Source organism: Eptesicus fuscus, chromosome 8 (genome assembly GCF_027574615.1).
Source record: "Eptesicus fuscus isolate TK198812 chromosome 8, DD_ASM_mEF_20220401, whole genome shotgun sequence".
Classification (NCBI taxonomy): domain Eukaryota; kingdom Metazoa; phylum Chordata; class Mammalia; order Chiroptera; family Vespertilionidae; genus Eptesicus; species Eptesicus fuscus.
In genome coordinates this window covers 82,481,815-82,499,725 of record NC_072480.1, presented here as the reverse complement: position 1 = coordinate 82,499,725, position 17,911 = coordinate 82,481,815, and the positions used below count along the sequence as shown (strand labels likewise).

At 40.7% G+C, this 17,911-nt stretch overlaps 1 protein-coding gene across 1 annotated transcript in view; it reads left to right on the top strand.

The window, feature by feature from the left end:
* KCNU1 (potassium calcium-activated channel subfamily U member 1) overlaps positions 1 to 17,911 on the top strand; it is a 124,750-nt gene that overhangs the window by 85,468 nt on the left and 21,371 nt on the right. The window contains exons 20-22 of the mRNA XM_054719936.1: positions 10,850 to 10,937; positions 14,648 to 14,872; positions 16,221 to 16,404. Coding sequence (XP_054575911.1) covers positions 10,850 to 10,937; positions 14,648 to 14,872; positions 16,221 to 16,404 — 497 coding nt within the window. The remainder of the gene's footprint in view (positions 1 to 10,849; positions 10,938 to 14,647; positions 14,873 to 16,220; positions 16,405 to 17,911) is intronic.

Below are 17,911 nucleotides of genomic sequence, written 5' to 3'. Positions count from 1 at the left end.
AATAATCATTAGAACACCTGAAATTTGGTGTGGTTACTGTTAGACTTTTGTTCTGGAATTCTGAGTGAAAGAGAATGGGTTTCTGTCAGGTAGTCAAATGGAAGAGGCTAGGAGAAGATTTCACAGAACATGTACTTTCTTTACTTTTTCATGGAGTGATGAGAGCTGAGACATAAGTTGGAATTTGTTTCCATGGAAATTTTGATATTGATGAGAAAGAGATGATAGGAAAGCATTTGCATTCTTGCAAAATAGTCAAGAAACTACTCACCAGAAAGGAAAAATATTATTTATATTTGTATTAAGTATCTGTATAATTGTATACAGATGCCAGTGTATTCTGACCTTAACTGAAAACCTTGACAATGCACTATCTTCCTTTTGATCTACAAGGGCAGTGAAGAGGTACATGCATGAACTTCTACCTTCTGGATGACTAGTGGTAGATCGTGGGGTGATATTGTCCCTGCTGTGAGACATAGCAAGAAAGGTCAAACTCAACACTAATCTGTCAGCCTGCAGAATGGTTCATGGTACAGGATACATTTAGATGAGAGAGGAATGTTATTGCCAAAAGAAGTGTGTGTGTGTGTGTGTGTGTGTGAGTGTGTGTGTGTGTGTGTGTGTATGTGTGTGTGTGTGTGATTTTTATCTTATTTTTTAAAGATCACATGAGGATATGTTTTTATTGATTTTTAGAGAGAGAGAGAGGACGGGGCAGAGAGAGAGTGAGAAACACTAAGTTGCCTCCTGTACACACCCTGACCTGACCTGGACTGAACTCCCAAACTAGGTATGTCCTAGACCAAGAATCAAACCCACAACCTTTTGGTATACAAGATGGCAGTCCAACCAACTAAGTCACCTGGCTAGAGATGGTGGTGATTTTTAAATTAGAGGAATGTTCCCAGAAACTTTGGAGAATCATATTTATATTCTCATATCCTTGTATTCTCTCTCTCTTCTTCTCTTCTCCCCCCTTTCCCCTCCCCTTCCCCTTACCCGCTCTCCCCTCCCCTCCTCTCTCACCTCTCCCCTTTCTTCTCTCCCCTCCCCTTTCCTTCCCCCTCTCCCTCTTCTCCTCTCTGTCCCTCTCCCTCTCCCCTTCCTCTCTCCCTCTCTTTCTTCCCCTCCCTCTTCTCCTCTCTCCCTCTCCCCCTCCTCCTCTCCTCCCCTCTCTTTCTCTCCCTCTTCCTCTCCCTCTCTCCCTCTCTCTCTTCCTCTCCCTCTCTCTCTCACTCTCCCTCCCCCTTCTTCTCTCCAACAAATGACTAAAACTAAGTAAACAATATTAGAAAGGCAATAAATGACTTCTGAATTTCCTTCTGGAGCTGAATTAGTAGAGGTGTAATAGGTGAGTCATTCAGATGGTTTCTTGATGGGAACAGTCTCAGCTTCAAGAAATTCAGATATTAATGTCACCTCTATAGTCACACATAAGACAAGTCAAGGACTTGATGTTCAGCAGAAAGTTAATTCCAAATTAGAGGTGAACAGAATAGTATGAACATTCTACTTCTTTTCTTTTGTTCTGATTCATCTTTAATTTAAAGAGCTAAGGTGCAGGAAACATCTAAGTAAGAGTGCTCATGACCTTCCTGCCTTATTAAGACTGTCTCACCCTGGGATTCTCATCTTCCACTAAAAATCCCAACTCTTACCTTTCATCCCTAATAACAGCTTTATTTTAATCACTTCTTGTTAAAGAACGCTAACCACAATCTTTTCCCTCCCACCAGAGACCCCTAATTCTAACTTTTCACCTTTAATTAAGGCACACCACTTTTAAAAAATAGCCATCATGTAACACATGGAGCAGAAGGAGGGCTCCATGTCATGAGTGATCCCAAGTGGCTTCCATCTCCATTATCTCCATTGCTTCTTGACAGGTCACTGGTGCTAAGTAAAATGTTATAATACTCAGGATGCCTTTATTCAGCGGGCTTCCTTCCAGTGATGGCTTCCAGATGTGAGGAAATTTTAAAAGTCTGTGGCCCTCAACACATCATTAGGTCCTTCCAATGTTTCCAAAAATCTGTAATCACCAGCACACTAACAATTTGTCTCCATTTTGACATTCAGCCACAGGTATTTCAGAGAATTAAGGAATGTGAATAAGAAAACTTCACAAATAACTTTCTATTTCTGGGGGTGGGGGAGAATCTAGTAATATTCAGGGACCCTGGAATTATTTTGATTTCCTCTGCACAATTTATACCCTTTCCACTTGACACCTCTCCCTTTATCTGACACACACATGTGCACACTCACACCAGTGACATTTTGATGGGTGCTAGTTTTTCCAGGTCCTAATTTCTTTTGGGGAGTTATTTCTAGTTAATTTCCCTGGCCAACCCTTTCACCCTACTGCATCAGGGAAGCATTTTTGTCATGCTAATCTCTGACCCAGGGTTAATCCCATGAAACCTTAGGGACTATATCAGTATAATAAAAATATGAGCTAGTTTTCAGATATTTCAAATTTCTATTTCCCACCTCTATATCCCACCAAAAAAGTAAACAGAAACCTTTGGTTTGAAATTTGCATTTGTTTCCATAGTGTGCTTTTAGGGTAAAAGTGTGAGAGTAACTTATGTCATTATTCAGATCCCAGTCCATAGATAACCTCTATATTCACTATGTCATTTGGTATTTAGAAGGTGTTGGGTGGTGTGGGAAAGATCACCTAAAAATGCAACCTCATGATATAAAGATTGGCTGAGGGAATTGTTCCCAATTAGATGTGAGGCTTGCCCTATGCCCTAGGCTCTTCTGCTCAGGGCACAAACTCCAGCCTTTATGAAAGGTACCTGCTGCTTGAGGTCATGCCTCATTTGTCCTCACATTGTAGGAAATCCCAAATGCAATATCCATAAACTATAAAGGGCTTGAAATGAGGATCCATCTGGGGAATGGGTGAGGAAGAGGGAAATGTGTGTGTGTGTGTGTGTGTGTGTGTGTGTGTTATCTTTCTCATTGATCTCCCACCTGGTAACAATTTAAGTTCAGAGATGCCTACCTGCATGTTTTCACAGAATATACTCTGCGAAAAAAATTGTCAGTTTATACTCATCAGAAATAAAGCAAAACTTAGCAGAGATGCTCAAATAGGAGCTCAGATGTGGATTTAACTCTTAGAAACACCACCCTATTTTTGCCTTTACCTGGGATGGAGCCACTCTGACCTTGGATCTAACTTCTAAGCAAAGGGGTGGAAAAAATTCTTTGCAGGGATTTTAAATTGTAAACATTGAAAACAGAGGCCATGGATTTGATAGACTCCATCTGTAAAGCAGCACTGAAAGGCAAACAGAACACTCTTCACAGCTGATTTGGTTTACCCGAGAACACAGTTTACATTCTCCTGTGTAGACTGAAATAATATCATACTGAATACAATGATACCTTGAATTTCGGTATCTTAAAAATAACCTTTATACATTTTTTTAAAAAACCACACCTACCATATTTCCTATTAAAGTTTATAATTCCACCATGGCTCTTCAAAAGTCTTTGCATATGCAAAGAATCAGGAGACAGGGACCAGAAGGAGGGTGGGAGATATAATTCACTGGGACCTGCTTCTCTTATAATATACAGGCTCTGGCCACCCAACTGTGTTTTCTTCCAGTGAACACCAGCCAAACTCATCTACATACATAGAGATGTGCACAGGTTTCTAAGAGCACCATACAAAAGTTTTCTGGGCATGAAGTTTCAAGTTTTATTCTTCCTTCCTTCTTTCTTAGGAGCTTTTTATATGAGCAGGGAAAAGTGTCCCCATTCTGGCAGTGGAGTGGCCAGTTTAGTACTGAAAGCCTCCTGTCCTGAGCAAACCAGAAGAGTCAGTCACCCCTGCTGCCCCATAAGGGTGTCCTATTCCCCTCCTCTCCTGAGATTTTCCCACATGGCAACCAAAAGGGCATGGTGCTGTAGAGACAGCCACGCTGCCCTCAGTGTAGGCCATGTCCTCTGAGATTTCAAGGCAGGTTATCTCTCATTTTACCCAGCAAAGGAGTCTCAGCATGGATTTTTGGTCAAGCTGGAGAGAGGCACTGAGCCTGGTGCATAAATTTCCCTTTCTAATGGAGAAAGGAAGAGACCACAGAGGCCTCGCTAATGGGGAAGGTGGATCATACTCTCTGCCTTCCAGAGATTCTCTATGGTTCTGAAAGTTTCTCAGAGCTCCCAGGAGCACTTCTTCACTTGCTCATATACAGGTTCCTGGGGGAAAGGACTATAAAATATTATACTTTTTTTAAACCTTAAGTTTCACTCCAAGGTAAAAATAATGCCTTGTAATGAGTAAATGGCAACCAGGTGAAACCAGAAAAATAAAATAGGAATGTGGCCATAAAAGTTCATATTCTGAAATCTGACTATAGCATGTGTGTAGGGATATGTATATATGTGTGTAAGATTTAGAGAGAGGGGGCAGGAGGGAAAGAGAGAAAATGATCAGGAGAGAGTAGGAAGCATTAATTATACAACTTGCCCTCACATTTCCAAATTTTAGGTGATTTATTTTTTTCTCAGTTCACAAAAGGTGGTGGCCAGAATTGACAATAAATGAGTATTTTCATGTTAAGTACAGACTGAATAGCCTTGTCACTAAACACAAAGTCATTGGAGAGAGTGCAGTTGCAGCCTTCAAGATACAAAATCCTCAGTAGCATCAAAGACATCCTGAGACTAAGGATTTTTTCTAAAGATTGAACCAAGGAGGCCTTGGAAACTCCTGGACACAGGGACACATTCCTCCTTTTCACCCAACCCTCAGCCAAGGGACTTGTCATTTTCTCTGTGCTAAGCCTTTGTGAAACTTCTTGTTTTTATTTAACTCAAGTCTTGAGCAAAGATATGTTGTTCTGCATCCAGGCCAGAAAACTCTGCTAAGAATTTACAAGCAGCCTATGGGGTTTTAAGGTTTCAAATGGAATGGTCACAAGCCAGGATTTGCAATCACATCCAAAAATGAGGCCTGTAAAATAAAAAATAAAAAACAAAAACATAGGTGCCTTTTGAACTTTCTAGTAGGAATTGTGGGCAGTGAAGGATCTCACCCATTGGCTGAGCATTTTAAAAAATAATCAGAGTCAAGTCTGTAAGTTGGAGGAAACAATAACCCAGCACCGAAACCTACCCACCTTCTTAATAGAGGCTTTTCTGCATGGAATAGACCATGAAAGAGAATAAACCACAATTGTAAGCCAAAGGCACATTGTCCTTCATTTATATTCCCCTTTAAGTGGTAGAATTGATACAAGGTAAGTTACTATGGACATGGCAGAATAAAAATTCTCTTCAAAATAGTTCCATGAAGCTTAAAGGAAAGAGCCTGCCATCCTCTGCTGGGACGTGTTCAAATGTGTGCTCATAGCACATTGGCTTCCTGCAGGAAGGTGGCCTGCAGAAAGGCAGTTATCCACAAAGATGGCTGCAGGCTTCATTCACATGCTGCTCTGCACATCCACAAGCATCCTGGCTGTAAGAGCTGTTCTCTCCCACCACATGTGACCTATCAGCTTTCAAAGGTGGATGTCAGAGACATGACTAAGGATAGTTCAAGGTTCAAAGCCTCTTGAATGATGCCAGATGGAAGTACCATGCATTGCTTCTACAATAAGAAGTCTATCTTGTAATCAGTAAACCAACCCACCTTTATCCCACAGATGTTCTACTGAGGGCCTTCTCAGATAATTCCCACTGTGTTTCTTGCTGGGCTATCTTACTTTGAAAGCCCCCTCACCAGGGAAGCTTCTACCTGTGGTCAGGATGTGGCTTTTCTCTTTTGTTCTGAATGACCTGGATGGTGCTCTGTGGCTACCTTTTCCTCCCAATAGCACCAGCCTTTGTGTTATAATCCCTGTTTCCAAGTTCTAAGACTGCTAATGCTGCACATTCTCATAGATGATTTATTAGTCTCTTTAGGAAGGTATATTTCTGCAAGGATCATGTCATTTGCAAGACATATGGCAGAAGGGAGCTTTAGTTAAGGCATGGTGAACTAAATTACATCAGGTTTTGCTTTGGCAAGGACACCAGATGGATGCCTTTATGATGAAGTGGGTCTCCTCCAGCCTTTTCTTTTACGAAGGTCTTCAACAGGTGTTTCCTCTGAGGCATATCTGTTTTCCATAACATCAGAAGGAAAAAAGAAATGAATGAAGAATGAAGAAAGCTGTCTGTGACAGCTTGTGTACATAGATCTTGCTTTTATTATGATAGGAAAGTGTATAGTGAATGATTTGCTATTCTGAGTCAACTTAAAATATGCTTGGGAGAAGAATATCTTCCATTTGCCAAAGGGCATTTAATTTTCAGATTAAAGACTCTTCATTCATTATGGGTGGGATGGGGGGTGGGAGGGTCGAGGAGGAGAAGTGTGGAAAAGCTGAAGAAAGTGACCTGAAGGAAAGTAGTGGCACTGGTTTTAGACTTGAGTGCTGAGGGTAGTGTGTGGGAAGCTACCTCCCTAAAGGGAACTTGGTACATTATTTCAGCATCTGAGGGAAGATGTCTAGGAAACTACACATGGAGAGAAAATAAGGTTCTATGAATGGGTAGTAACATAGTCAGTTCTCCAAATTCTGATAAGCATCAAAATCAGACTTGGGCTCTAACTGTGTTGCCTTTAACAACCTTGCATAAAGCCATCGCCATGGTTCTGTCTGGTACCATTAAGAGAATCAGTGTGGGGAAGCCTGGGGAGGGTAGGTGGAGGGAGTCAATGAGGAAAAAAGGGGGACATATGTACTATGTAATACTTTCAACAGTAAAGATAAATTGAGAGAGAGAGAGAGAGAGAGAGAGAGAACGCCTGTGTGGCTCTTAGGATTCTGGGTTGGGGCTCATGACTTAGGGATATTTAAACCACCAAAAGGTATTTTAATTCAAATGAACAAGGTAACCCATTATGGTAAAGCTGACTTTGAGGCTTACATGACACAACGTCTTCTGGCTAGGTAAATGACTAAAATCCACTAAATTTATATGTAGGTCTTAAATGGAGGGGGAAATAAGGGTTGAACCTAGGCTTTGGCTGGTGTCATTAGCAATTAGCCTCTCCACTTTTCCAAACCCTTTGGCAGTGCCCCATCCTCCCACTCCAGCTTTTCCATCTGGGTCTTCTCTCTGTCCAATCACTTTAGGTCTAACACCTCAATCTCAGTTTACCTGAGTTATTTTGTCTGAAAGAAATATGACTTAAGATAGCAATTTAGAAACTAACCTGGTAAAAAGAAAAAAAAAATAATGGCTTGTCCTTATGTTGGAGTCTGAGATTTTGGGCCACGTGTTGAATTATAAGCTATATTAATTCACAGGGAAAACCCTAACCCTTCAGCACAGAGAGCAATCAGTTGTATTGTTCCCAGGATGTACAGTAAAATCTCACAGGAGAATTCTGTCATAAGCTATTGATTACCAGGGAAGAACTTACAGCGTAAGACAGTATTGTGTATCTCAAAAGGGGTTTCAAGGGATAGTAAAAGATATCTTACATAATAATAGACAAACATGCTAATTGACCGTACCTTCGTGATGCCCACAGCCAATCAGGAGTGAGTAACTAACAAAGATGGTGGTTAATTTGCATACACGGCTGCTCTGGGCCTCTGAGCAGCATAGGAAGGTAGAATGGTGGCTCCAGACAAGAGCGAAAGCGGTGCTGGCAGCCAGGGAAAGGAAGGCCCATTCTGGCACAAATCTTCGTGCATGGGGCTTCTAGTTTTTAAATATAATGAAATACATGAGTATATAAGTAACCGTAAAAGTTTTTGTGGTGAAATAAGTGTGTGAAACACTGTTTTTATACAAACTTTAAAGGATTTTATTTTTGCAAAGCTTTTCAGAACCTTCATATGCTAAAGTGTAGTGTGGATCTCAAAGAGGCAATACTTTACTCAAGATTTATTGGACTACAGAAAACAGTTCCTTAGAGCTTCTCTGTTACTGATATTCCACAGAACATGTTTTTAGAAAAGGCATTTATGTTAAGACAGGATGGACTTAGGATGCTGTGGTAGCAATTAATGAAATCCCAGTGGCTTAGCACAACAAATGTGTATTTCTTGTTCATGTTGCATGTCCAACACAGGTCAAGCAGGCCAGGGCACTCTCTTCCACATAGTCACTCGTGTATACTGGCTGGTCTTCTCTATGGCAGGTTAGAGGAGAGCCTGGGAATAGCATGGGGGCTTTCACTATGTCAATCATCACTTCTCACATTTCATTGGCAAAAACAGGTCATGTGGCCCCTTCCCACTGCCTCTATGCTAAGGAAGGAAAGTATTGGATATCATGAGCCCCAATAATCTCAACCTCAGCATTATATTCAAATGCTAGCTTTATAATTTGGCAGCTCTTTGTCCTTTATCCATAAAATAAAGGGTGTTCTTTAAAATCTCTGGCAGAGACAGAAATGCTCATCAAATATTTCAATTGCTTCCCACATTCCTCAGCCCCCTTATAGTTAGCAGGAACCATGTTACTAGTTCTGGCCAACGAAATATGAGCAGCAATGATGTGTGCCACTCTGGGCCACAGCGTAAATACCTGGGCTTGATTCTCCAGTTCCTTTTTCTTCCCTTGCTTTAATGACTGAGGAGGATATATGTGCCAAGTGTGTCACCTAAGATGGTAGAGCCTCTGTCCCCTTAAGACTCTGAATGGTTGTGTGAAGCAGACACATCTGTTCACCTGAGTTATTATAGGTAAGAAATAACCTGTGTTGTGTCAAGCCCCTGGTATTTTGGTGTAATTTCTGCATACTATTCCTAGATTCTCTTGACTTAAATAGGTCCTTTTGAATATTAAATTTTCTGTGATTTTAAGAGTTTCTTTTATTTTCTAACAAGCATATATTCATTCCTTAGGATATGAGTGAAATTTTTCAAAAGATTGTCTAACCCTTTTTGGTGATTGAATATTTTATATGATAAACATTGTGCCTAATGGCAGAATGGGATGATCACATGGAGGGCTTTGCCAAAATCTAGATCAAGATTAGAGCAGAGTCCAGTTAAATGCAGGTCAGTGATGGAAGTTGTAAATAATTCAAAATGCATTTAATCAGAAAGGATGTTTCAACAGAGACCAATAGGAAAGGTGTCAAAAGGAGAGGGGAGGAAAACAGACTAAGGAGAGAAATGCTACCCATGCCTTGATCTCACAGTCTTTAAAATTTTATATTCAAGTTCCCAAAACACCTCTCATGATTTCCCCTAAGCAATAGTATCATTATGATACTACTAGAGGCCCAGTGCACGCAATTTTTGCATGGGAGGGTGTCTCTCAGCCCAGCCTGCACCCTCTCCAATCTAGGACCCCTTGGGGGATGTCCAACTGCCAGTTTAGACCATTTGACATCTCTCTCACAATCTGGAACTGCTGGCTCCTAATCCCTCTGCCTGCCTGCCTAATCGCCCCTAACCTCTCTGCCTGCCTGCCAGATCGCCCCTAACTACTCCTACCTGCCTGCCTGATTGCCGCTAACCACCTCTGCTTGACTGCCTGATCACCCCTAACTGTTTCCCTGCCAGCCTGATTGCCCCAATGGCCCTCCCCTGCCAGCCTGATCTTGCCCCAACTGCCCTCCTCTGCCAAACTGGTCTTGCCCCCAGCTGCCCTCCACTGCCGGCCAGGTCTCCACAAACTGCCCTGCTCCGCTGGCCTGATCGCCCCCAACTGCCCTCCCCTGCCAGCCTGATTGCCCCTAACCCCCTGCCAACCTGATCTCACCCCTAACTGCTCTCCCCTGCTGGCCTGATCACCCCTAACTGCCTCTGCCTCAGCCCCCACCACCATGGCTTTGTCCAGAAGGAAGTCGGACATCTGGAAGATGGCCAGTCGACCCAGTCTAATTAGCATATTACCCTTTTATTAGTATACATAGATTATATAGGATAGGATTGCTTAAATGGGTGGGGGGAGCCTTTTTCATCAGGAGGAGATGCTCTTGGCAGACAAAAATACATAACCCCTATATCTGGACTGATAGCCAGCCATATGCACTATACTGCCAAACCAGTTATTAAAAAATTGAACTGCTTTCTTACACCTTACACCAAACAGCTGTTGCCCTTAAAACCCCTCCTCAACCCTCATCTTAGGTTCTGCCTTCACAGTTCACCCACATTAGGTTCTGATTGGTCAGTTTCTATGCCAGTCAGTGTCTCTGGGCTGCAATAGCTGCAGATCAGGCCCTGCCTCTCTCTCTAGGCCTCTCTCCAGGCCTGATCTGCAGCCACTATGGCGGTGGTGAGGTCATTACACCACTGGCCCAGCCCTGGCCACACCCACCTCCCCTGACCACCCTCCTCCCCCTCTGCCCCGCCCACCCACTGGCTGCCAACCTTGCTTTGATAGGAGCCTGTGGGCCATGGGGGAGGGTCCAAGAGGTGCTCCATGCACTTCCTGGTGACTGTTCATTAGGTTATTTTGGTCGTTACGGCCATTGGCCTTTTATTATGTAGATTGCTTAGGGGAAAATTAAGAGTAGAAATAACTACCTTCAAAGCATAGATAAACTAAGGTAAAAGGACTGATGTGTCTGTTAAACACACACAGATGCATACACACACATACACAAACATACACACACACACACACACACACACACACACACACACACCCCACAAAATCCTTGTGACTTTTGCCAAAAGTGTATAGTAGATCTTGAGCTATGATATAGTCTGGACATTCAGCTCCTGGTGTCCTATTCTGGAGTGTCAGAGACCAGAGGTTATTCTTCACTTTGGGCTCAAGGTTCTAATTAATTTCACATCTTGGCTGTGTTTCACCAGAGCCCCATGTGGCCTCAGGCTAACTCTCCATTCTTCTTATTTAGGAGTTTTCTCTTGGAAGAATCTGACTATCTTGATAGCAGCGGCATGTTTTACTGGTGCAAAGCAACCCATTTGGAAAAGGTGATTCTGGTAGGTGATCCTGCACCAAATCTCAAATAAAATAATGTTTCTCTTAAGGTAAATGATACCCTTCCACTAGTTATAAGTTCCTGCCTTTTCTCATTATAAAATACAAATTTTGAAGAAAAAACACATACCTCACCAGCCAGATGAATGGTTTGCAGGGCAACAGATGTGACATTTTACAAAGACTATCTGTATAAAATCCTGAGATTTAAAACAATTAGATTCTTCAGCTACTTTTTCTCCCCTTTAACAGTTTAGCTGATTCATTTATTCAGAATAATGTTCTAAAACTTTACTGTTTTGCTAGTAGATCTAGTTAATTTAAATGCACAAGGAAACCCCTTATTTACAAGAACTCTGCAGTCTCCTTTATAAAGTAATTAGAGGCCCGATGCACAAAATTTGTGCACTCACAGGGGCGGGGGGGCTGTCCCTCAGCCCAGGTTGCACCCTCTCACAGTCTGGGAGCCCTCGGGGGATGTCCGACTGATTGCTTAGGGCTTCCCCCCACCCCCAGCCTAAGCCGTCAGTCAGACATCCTTAGCCCTGCCTTGGAGGCAGGAGAGGCTCCCGCCACCACCGCTGTGCTCACCAGCTGTGAGCCTGGCTTCTGGCTGAGCAGCACTTCCCTGTGGGAGCACACTGACCACCAGGGGGCAGTTCCAGCATTGAGCATCTGCCCCCTGATGGTCAGTGCGCATCATAGCGACTGGTAGTTTCACTGTTTGGTCGATTTGCATATTAGCCTTTTATTATATAGGATAAACATTTTCATAATCTATTGGTTTTAAAGTTTGAATTTTCTATAGTAGTTTTTCTTAAAGCTTGCTATATTTATATGTAACACATAAGCCAAGAATGCATCTCCTAATTGCCTGCCCCCTACAACTTGGGTGAATCCTTATAGATATTAGAATCCTGTCTCTGTCCTCCCAAGTTAATGAACTCTGCTCACTGAAATGCCAGCAACTAAAATGTAAAAAGTCTTGTATCCTAGTGCAGGCTCTGAAGCCTGCTTTCTGGATCTCCATCTATTCTCATATTTCAGAATTAGAAACTCAAGTATAATCTCAGTAGTTGGTAAATTTAAGTAATAAAAGAGATTTGCTTGCATGTTGTATGAACCCCATATAATATTTGCAACTATGACTAATTGACAATGATGCAAATTTTCCTTTCCAAAAGTAGTTCATTTTGCTTTTTTTCTGTTACACACACACACACACACACACACACACACACACACACTTCTTGTGCCAGTGTCCTGACACAATATTTCTCAATTTTTTGTTAAAGCATGATCAATCATTTGATCAGAAGCACAAAATTGTTAGAGCTGTCATATGAGCAAGAAGATTATTAGGGTTACTAAAACTCACTATTTTAGCAATTATATCTTATTCTAAACTCAGCAAAATAAACACTTTTTGAGCAGGCAGCCAAAAATGTTTTCAGTGGTAGGGAAATTTTTGGAAAGGTTGGGAAGTTGCTTGCAGATGGAGGCATCCAAGAGACTGAGAAATGGAAATAGAAGATGTTTTATTAGAACATACTTATGAAGCATGCAAACAGGTTTCTATGATAGCTATCTTCTTTATGACACTTGGTGTGGAATAAATGTTAGGACACCAACTTGAGTCTTTGGTAAGTATAGAAGGGCTTCTAGTTTAAGAAATTGTAAGGGTTTTGAAACTTGTGACCCTTTAGGAGAAATATCCAGATTGAAAAATTCAGGGAGTCTTGGAGCTAGGTTTAGTTTACAGAAGGGTCAAGTGGAAGTGGTTGCTTTAAGTTACTTTGAACAAATAGTGCATCCTTTCCTTTTCCCAAAAGCCACCAACTTTCTTAACCAGAAGACAGTTTTGTGCCACAGTTTCTTGGGGAAATTGTCTCTCTAGCTGTGACCATTAATGCACTCTGCCATGTATCTTGTTTCTAATTGTTTAGTTTGACTTAGAAGAGCAATGGTTGGACTATAGACATGTTGCATTAAATACTATTAGAGGCTTCATTATTCAAGTTAAAACTAATTGGTTTCGCTAGAGAGGATTATTTAACAGATTTGGTTAAGATTGATATCACTCTTTAGGAAGGCTTTCCAGACTAGTAGCTTGATTTCCCCTCATATGGGGATTGCTTTTGGAAAGAGAGTATGTCTTATTATATGCTAATTTGACAGATTCTAATTGTTGAGATGTCAGATGTTACTTATTTATCCTGTTAGATTTCATCAGCCCCTGTTTCATAGAAGCTTGTCATTTAACCCAGCTATGGACTGGCATGAGGGAGAATGGTATAGCTACTTGAAATATTCTGAGTCTTCAAGTGCTCAGGCATGTAAAACACACTAACACATGACATGCTTTTAAATACATTTAACTTGTTGTCCACCATCTTCCAAAAGTCCTCCTCTGAAAATCTAGGAATTCCATGATTCACATTTGATCAATAGTTATTGAACAACAGTTAATGAGTCAAACACTATACTTTCAATATATAATGTAGTTTCTACAGTAGGATTAACTTCTATTTATTTTTAAACCACTTAAACTTAAAGTCAGAGAGATTAAGTGCTCTGTTCATACTCATACCATTAATGGCAAAACCAAAATACCAAACCAGTTCCAGGCCATGCTCAACTTCATCCCACCTCCATGAGAGGAGACAGTGACTCATTTCCTGAAAGAAATCACAGAAAAGCTTGAAATAAATTTCCTTCCAGAATACCATTCCTTTTTTAAAAAGTTACACTTATTATTTTTTAAAGTCTCTATGGATGTGAGGAAACCCTTATCTAAGTCTTCATCATGTATATTACTTTATTTTCAAATTAGAGCTATAGGAGAGATATTAATAGCTGGCAATGCCAATAAGGGTATGCAACATATTCAAATGTTTGGCAATCAAATGGAATTTTTATAGCTTCTAATTTCTCTTGTGCACTTTCCATGAGTAGTTTTCTCAACTCTGCAAAGAGTCTATTGAATCAGTTCAATTTTTATAAAAACATGATAAATCATTTCATCGGAAGCACAAGATTGTCAGAGCTGTCACATCAACTAGAGACTATGAGAGTTGCTGAAACCACCATGTTAGCAATAATCTTATTCTAAACTAAGAAAAATGGTTATTACATTTAAATACTAAGTTGTATCTTGTGAAATTGCTGCTATTTAACCATTCTTGACCCATGAAAAGGGAATTTCACATGGTTCAAACTAATATGTATTCTTAGATGTATGAAAATCCACTGAAAACTGCAACATGTTGGGCAACTTGATGTAATTTTCAGGGTTCACTGGAAGACATAAGTTTAGCATAGGAATTTGGAATGTTTTAGTTTATCATTGAATCTTATTATAGCACACACAAGGCTAAACACATATAGTGAAAATAAGATATTTTCCCCATTTGGTTCAGTGATTTCACATTGAATTGAGAAATGATGCTGCTCTAAGTTTTAATTGATGCACTCAGGCTAATAGAAAACTTATAAAGGGGAAATAAGAAGGAACTCCACAAAAAGATCAAAGTATAATTGTCCCACTGTGAATAAGTTCCATTTTTTAAGAGCAGTTTGAAAAATTCTGTTATCCTTATGAAGTATTCCTGTGGATGGACCTCAAATACTTTGGGTAAGGGGAAAGAGCCCTCTTTGAGGGGCTATCATGTTGTTTCTAAAAATGACTAGATTCTGGCATGCTTATGCTTAGAAACGAACTGACAAGTCAAAACATGAGTTTCGGAACCACATTGTGGCTTGTATCTTTGGAGATGCCCACTCAACACTGATGGGGCTTCAGAATTTTGTAATGCCCTTGAGAGCTAGCAACTATCCCCGGCAGGAGCTGAAGGACATTGTGTTCATCGGGTCTCTGGAATACCTGCAGAGAGAATGGCGATTTCTCCGGAATTTTCCCCAGATATATGTTCTGCCTGTAAGTATCATATAAGGGATAGTAAATATTTAGAATGGTAATAAATACTACTACTACTACTACTACTACTACTACTACTACTACTACTGCTACTGCTAGCTTGCAGTCATATAGTGGTACCAGAAACTGTTCTATGCATTTTACATATATTAACTCATTTAACACTCAAAATACCTCTCTGAGATAGATTTTTAAAGATGTTGAACTTTAGGCATGGAAAAAGTAAGTAATCTGTCCAAGTATTAGGACTAGGATTTAAATTCAGACATTATGCTCAGGAGCCACCTTGCTTAATGTTTATGACCATGTTTTATAGTCTTAATATAAATCAGACTGCGTTTCTGAGTCTGATTCTGACTTAATGGCTAAAGCCAAACTGATAGTTGCCAGGCTTTATGCTCTAACTTTCTCATCCTTTCTGGAGACATATCTTTCCTAGAACATGTAATGCCACATGGTCCCTGATAGATATATGAAAAGGAGGAATAAGGTTTGCATTTCTGAGAAATGGGTCAGTTATGCATGTGGTATAATGGTTGTAATTGTATTTACTCTGAACCCTCATAAGTCTATATCCTATTATATGCAACCATTTCTCTGGATTAAAAGAAAACACATTATGTGTCTCATGAAGTGCACCAAAGCATTTGATTTTTATGCAAGAATGTTGGTGATGTTTAAGGAATATTTTTCAAACTTCAAAGATTACTGTCCCAAGAATTTTACTTGTGTGTGTGTGTTTCTAAAGTCACCGTAAGTTTCTCCTCAGCACCCTCTTAGATTAGTTCAAAGAAAGGAAAAAATAGAATATGATCAGAATTCTTCCAATCCAATTAATGTTAGAAATTACCGATATTTGAGTCCAAGGTACCTGAAGGTGGGGCTAGATCTATCCCTATTTTTCCACCAAAGAAAAGAAGCAACCACCGCTTTGCTAGTTAATCTGGAACCGGCAAGTGGGGTCAGCTACAAGTGAAATTGTGAGGATAGAAAATTTGCCTTTAGATCTAAAACTTCTCCTTTCTCTGATTTTTCCCCTCCCTACTATTTCCCTTCCTCATTTCTCTTCTCCCAACTGAGTCATTTAAATGGATTTAGGCTCCCCACTCTCTACCCTCCTTTGTCTCATCCGGACTTGCTCTCAGGAGAAGGTCTGTAAAATGTAGTCACACTAAGATATTAATGATTGGTAAGGCTAAATGTGTCAGATACCAGGTAACAAAGTCTTAAAACCAAGTCATTGGAAGCTGGAGAGTTGTTGGCTCAAAATTATCACCCACAACTGTGAGCCATGATGTAAAATCTGTCCATCTGAGAAGTTCCTCCTCTGCCCCGTTTCTCTCATTAGGGCTCTGCACTCTATACTGGAGACCTCCACGCAGTCAACATAGAGGAATGTTCCATGTGTGCTGTCTTATCCTCCCCACCCATGTCATCTTCCCAGGCTTTAGTAGACACACAGATCATCATGGCCACCCTCAACATAGGATCACTTCGGATAAGCTTCTCTGACCCAACACCCACAGAACCAGGTAAGAACACCCTGACAAGAAGGGGCTAGGGAGAATGGAATAAGAAAAGAGAATTAACTTCTCTCTGAAGGACTTTAACCATGGGGAGGAGGAGTGGACAGTTTAGTCCTTGGGAATCCTAAGTCAACTGAAAAATGATACCCATCTTCTACATGGCATGCATGTAGTACTTTTCCCATTTTAAGTAAGATCACAGAATTGCAAGTGCTAGCATTGTTACTAATCAAATATCAGTGAAGATAGAACTTGGCATATTACTATAATGAATTGCAAGAAATATTATTATCAATTAAATTCTCATTAGATCTTGTAGATGTTCAAGTTATTATTTTTTGTTTCATGGTGGAGAGAATGAAGAATAATTCTCTTTCACTCTTCAAGATGGTTTCAATACATGAATTTTAGAATATTACCTCTAAGGTGAGGTCTCTTCCAACTTCTATAGGATAAAAATGTCACAATCCAACTTCAAAGTGGAATGAGATGGTGAGAAGTGGAGATCTCTCCAGGATGGGGATTAGGTCTTTTTCTCCTTTGTGTTTCTCTCAGTGCCTAGCACACTTGTGGTCACTTAGGAGATGCTTAACACATTTATTGAATTGAAGCAAATGAGCCAGTGAACTGAACTCTTGGGTAGTTTCCACACATTTCCTGTGCTTAAGATATACTTCACATAAGTTCCCAATACAAAATTGTGGTTTTCCTCCCTGCCCCCCCACACACACCTGAAAAAGCTTATATATTAGTCTATTTCTAAAAATTGACTACTGGCCACTGAACCTAATATGAAAGCCCTCTTACTGAAGAATTTTCTGTATCTAAAGCAGATTTTCAATTCAAGTAAATCATGATTGGAGTTCCCTGGATCCAGCATTCCCTTAGGGGTGTTGATCCTCTGTGTCAAGGTTGGGTACTCAGTCCTCTGGACTCACGGCTGCCGACTATAGCTCTTCCACTTTGCGTGGAGCTTGGAGAGGTCAGGCATCTAAAGCATTGTGAGGCTTTCATAATTATGGATGTGGATAAAAATCTTCATGAGTCAAACTGGGAAACCAAAAGAACTCTGTCTCACTCCTAGGCACTGTTGCTAGGTGGGAAAATATAACATACTTAGGACAAAGGAATAAACAAGTAATCTAGTCTAATCTTCTGTAGGTGAACTAAGTTAGCTATGTGACACACCGTCACTAAGCAAGCAAACTCCACTCAGCTCTCAGGGTTTTGGGTTCTTTTGCAAAGAAGAACTAAAAGCAAAGCACTTCATGATGTCAATGTACACTGAAAATCAGGACTAAGGAAGTGTGAGCCATACCTCTGCTGAGCAAATCTGAAGATCCATAAAATGCTGCTGTGTGCTGCACATAAATCCTTAGCTCGGCCATTAGGGTCACTTAGATTTACCCAATATTTGTGTGTGGTATGGGCATGAGTGTGGTGTAGGGAGGGCTGTGGAGGGTGAATGTGTAGGGAGTGTGAGTATATGCATGTGTGGGTGCCTGTGTGCATC